General features: G+C 64.8%; 1 protein-coding gene across 1 annotated transcript in view; it reads right to left on the reverse strand.

Annotated features, from left to right (window-relative positions):
• Nucleotides 1-443: 443 nt before the first annotated feature.
• The window catches only part of ubqln4 (ubiquilin 4), a 100,599-nt gene continuing 97,156 nt past the window's right edge, over nt 444-3,886 (reverse strand). The window contains exon 11 of the mRNA XM_078431902.1: nt 444-929. Coding sequence (XP_078288028.1) covers nt 771-929 — 159 coding nt within the window. The 3' untranslated portion in view covers nt 444-770. The remainder of the gene's footprint in view (nt 930-3,886) is intronic.

The following is a 3,886-nucleotide window of genomic DNA, read 5'->3' on the forward strand; positions in this document are numbered from 1 at the left end:
CCTCGGCCCAACGTGTTCGTGCCGACCAGCGATCCAACGCTATCCTAAACGCACGAGGGGCAATTTACAACCACACCAAGCCAATTAACGTACAAGACTGTACCTGTGGGAGGAAACCGGAGCATCCGGAGAAAACCCACGCAGGTCACGGGGAGAGCGCAGAAACTCTGTACCGACAGGCAATCGTAGTCGGGATGGAAGTCGGGTCTCTGGCGCTGAGAGGCAGCAGCTTGCCGCCCGTGTTGTTGATATTTTTGTGGGGCGGGGGTTTGAATGTGTCACATAAGTACTGCCAGTCCACTCGTGGTAAACAGGTGAGGAGAGAACAGTGGGACTGGCCTTCTCTGCCGAGACGGGGAACAGAGGAGGCTGGCCAGCGCGTGGGGGAAGGGATGGGATGGGAGGCGAGGGTTGAAAATGAGGAGCGGGACTCGAGCCGATAGCAATGTTACTCTTTTATGTTCACATTTCTTTTTAAACCACTGGATCCAGGCTCTGAATAGCGAATACCGAACACAGAAGCGGACGGGGAGGTGGGTGAAACAGGCCGACCAACGCTGTACAGTAAAGAGTGTCGCCCCCTGCCGCTACGACCCAACGGGGACAGAGTTCCTTGTCGATTGAAGCCACGGGGATGGTACGTACTGGAGAGGGGAGAGAGATGATCAGCTCCGACCAGCTGTGATTTGAATCAGTTTGGACTTGCACGTGTCCCCGCGAGGAGCCTGCCGCCCAGTTGCTGAGGGAGGGAGGTGCTGGGGGTGGGCGGCTTACGAAGGCTGGGAGCCCAGCAGTCTTTCGATAGCAGCGTTTATGTCCCCGCCCGTGGCAATCAGGGCCTGCAGGTTGGCCTCGCGGTTGATGAAGCCCATGGCACTCAACTGCTCCAACTGCTGCTGGAACCGCACCTCCGGGTTCTGTACCTGGCGGTGGGAGAGAGAGGAGAGTGAGGGGTGGGGAGAGAGGAGAGTCAGTGAGGGTGGGGGAGAGGGGTGTCAGTGAGGGGGGGGTGTCAGTGAGGGTGGGGGAGGGGAGTGTCAGTTAAGGGGGGGAGTGTCAGTGAGGGTGGGGGAGTGTCAGTGAGGGTGGGGGAGGGGAGTGTCAGTGAGGGTAGGGGAGGGGAGTGTCAGTTAAGGCGGGGAGTGTCAGTGAGGGTGGGGGAGGGGAGTGTCAGTGAGGGTGGGAGGGGAGTGTCAATGAGGGGGGAGGGGAGTGTCAGTGAGGGGGGAGGGGAGTGTCAGTGAGGGGTGGGGGAGGGGAGTGTCAGTGAGGGGGGGAGGGGAGTGTCACTGAGGGGTGGGGGAGGGGAGTGTCAGTGAGGGGGAGAGGGGAGTGTCAGTGAGGGGGAGAGGGGAGTGTCAGTGAGGGGGAGAGGGGAGTGTCAGTGAGGGGGGGAAGGGGAGTGTCAGTGAGGGGTGGGGGAGGGGAGTGTCAGTGAGGGGTGGGGGGAGGGGAGTGTCAGTTAAGGCGGGGAGTGTCAGTGAGGGTGGGGGAGGGGAGTGTCAGTGAGGGTGGGAGGGGAGTGTCAATGAGGGGGGAGGGGAGTGTCAGTGAGGGGGAGGGGAGTGTCAATGAGGGGTGGGGGAGGGGAGTGTCAGTGAGGGGGAGAGGGGAGTGTCAGTGAGGGGGAGAGGGGAGTGTCAGTGAGGGGGAGAGGGGAGTGTCAGTGAGGGGTGGGGGAGGGGAGTGTCAGTGAGGGGTGGGGGGAGGGGAGTGTCAGTGAGGGGGGGAGGGGAGTGTCAGTGAGGGGGGAGAGGGGAGTGTCAGTGAGGGGGGGAGGGGAGTGTCAGTGAGGGGGGGGGAGTGTCAGTGAGGGGGGGGAGGGGGGTGTCAGTGAGGGGCGGGAGGGGAGTGTCAGTGAGGGGGGGAGGGGAGTGTCAGTGAGGGGGGGGGAGTGTCAGTGAGGGGGGAGGGAGTGTCAGTGAGGGGTGGGGGGAGGGGAGTGTCAGTGAGGGGGAGGGGAGTGTCAGTGAGGGTGGGGGAGGGGAGTGTCAGTGAGGGGGGAGGGGGAGTGTCAGTGAGGGTGGGGGGAGTGGAGTGTCAGTGAGGGTGGGGGGAGGAGAGTGTCAGTGAGGGTGGGGGAGGAGAGTGTCAGTGAGGAGGGAGTGTCAGTGAGGGGGAGGGGAGTGTCAGTGAGGGGTGGGGGAGGGGTTGTGTCAGTGAGGGGGGAGGGGAGTGTCAGTGAGGGTGGGGGAGGGGAGTGTCAGTGAGGGTGGGGGAGGGGAGTGTCAGTGAGGGTGGGGAGGGGAGTATCAGTGAGGGTGGGGGAGGGGAGTGTCAGTGAGGGGTGGGGGGGAGTGTCAGTGAGGGTGGGGGAGGGGAGTGTCAGTGAGGGGGGAGGGGAGTGTCAGTGTGGGGGGGAGTGGAGTGTCAGTGAGGGGGAGGGGAGTGTCAGTGAGGGTGGGGGGAGGGGAGTGTCAGTGAGGGGGAGGGAGTGTCAGTGTGGGGGGGAGTGGAGTGTCAGTGAGGGGGGAGGGGAGTGTCAGTGAGGGTGGGGGGAGGGGAGTGTCAGTGAGGGGGAGTGTCAGTGAGGGGGGAGGGGAGTGTCAGTGAGGGGTGGGGAGGGGTTGTGTCAGTGAGGGGGGAGGGGAGTGTCAGTGAGGGTGGGGGGAGGGCAGTGTCAGTGAGGGTGGGGGAGGGGAGTGTCAGTGAGGGTGGGGGAGGGGAGTGTCAGTGAGGGGTGGGGGGGAGTGTCAGTGAGGGTGGGGGAGGGGAGTGTCAGTGAGGGGGAGGGGAGTGTCAGTGAAGGGTGGGGGAGGGGAGTGTCAGTGAGGGGGGAGGGGAGTGTCAGTGAGGGGGGAGGGGAGTGTCAGTGAGGGGGATGGGAGTGTCAGTGAGGGGGGAGTGTCAGTGAGGGGGGAGGGGAGTGTCAGTGAAGGGTGGGGAGGGGAGTGTCAGTGAGGGGGAGTGTCAGTGAGGGGGAGGGGAGTGTCAGTGAGGGGGAGGGTGTGTCAGTGAGGGGGAGGGGAGTGTCAGTGAGGGGGGAGGGGAGTGTCAGTGAGGGGGGAGGGGAGTGTCAGTGAGGGTGGGGGAGGGGAGTGTCAGTGAGGGGGGGAGGGGAGTGTCAGTGAGGGTGGGGGAGGGGAGTGTCAGTGAGGGGGGAGGGGAGTGTCAGTGAGGGTGGGGGAGGGGAGTGTCAGTGAGGGGGGGGAGTGTCAGTGAGGGGGGGAGGGGAGTGTCAGTGAGGGGGGGGGGAGGGGAGTGTCAGTGAGGGGGGAGGGGAGGGTCAGTGAGGGTGGGGGTGGGGAGTGTCAGTGAGGGTGGGGGAGGGGAGTGTCAGTGAGGGGGGAGGGGAGTGTCAGTGAGGGTGGGGGAGGGGAGTGTCAGTGAGGGTGGGGAGTGTCAGTGAGGGGGGAGGGGAGTGTCAGTGAGGGGGGAGGGGAGTGTCAGTGAGGGGGGAGGGGAGTGGTCAGTGTGGGGGAGAGGAGTGTCAGTGAGGGTTGGGGTGGGGAGTGTCAGTGAGGGTGGGGGAGGGGAGTGTCAGTGAGGGTGGGGGAGGGGAGTGTCAGTGAGGGTGGGGGAGGGGAGTGTCAGTGAGGGGGGGAGGGGAGTGTCAGTGAGGGTGGTGGTGGGGAGTGTCAGTGAGGGTGGGGAGGGGAGTGTCAGTGAGGGTTGGGGAGGGGAGTGTCAGTGAGGGTGGGGAGTGTCAGTGAGGGGGAGGGGAGTGTCTGTGAGGGTGGGGCAGGGGAGTGTCAGTGAGAGTGGGGGAGGGGAGTGTCAGTGAGGGGGGAGGGGATGTCAGTGAGGGTGGTGGTGGGGAGTGTCAGTGAGGGGGGAGGGGAGTGTCAGTGAGGGTGGGGAGGGGGAGTGTCAGTGAGGGTGGGGGAGGGGAGTGTCAGTGAGGGGGGGAGGGAGTGTCAGTGAGGGGTGGGGGAGGGGAGTGTCA

This window comes from Rhinoraja longicauda, chromosome 44 (genome assembly GCF_053455715.1).
Source record: "Rhinoraja longicauda isolate Sanriku21f chromosome 44, sRhiLon1.1, whole genome shotgun sequence".
Classification (NCBI taxonomy): Eukaryota; Metazoa; Chordata; class Chondrichthyes; order Rajiformes; family Arhynchobatidae; genus Rhinoraja; species Rhinoraja longicauda.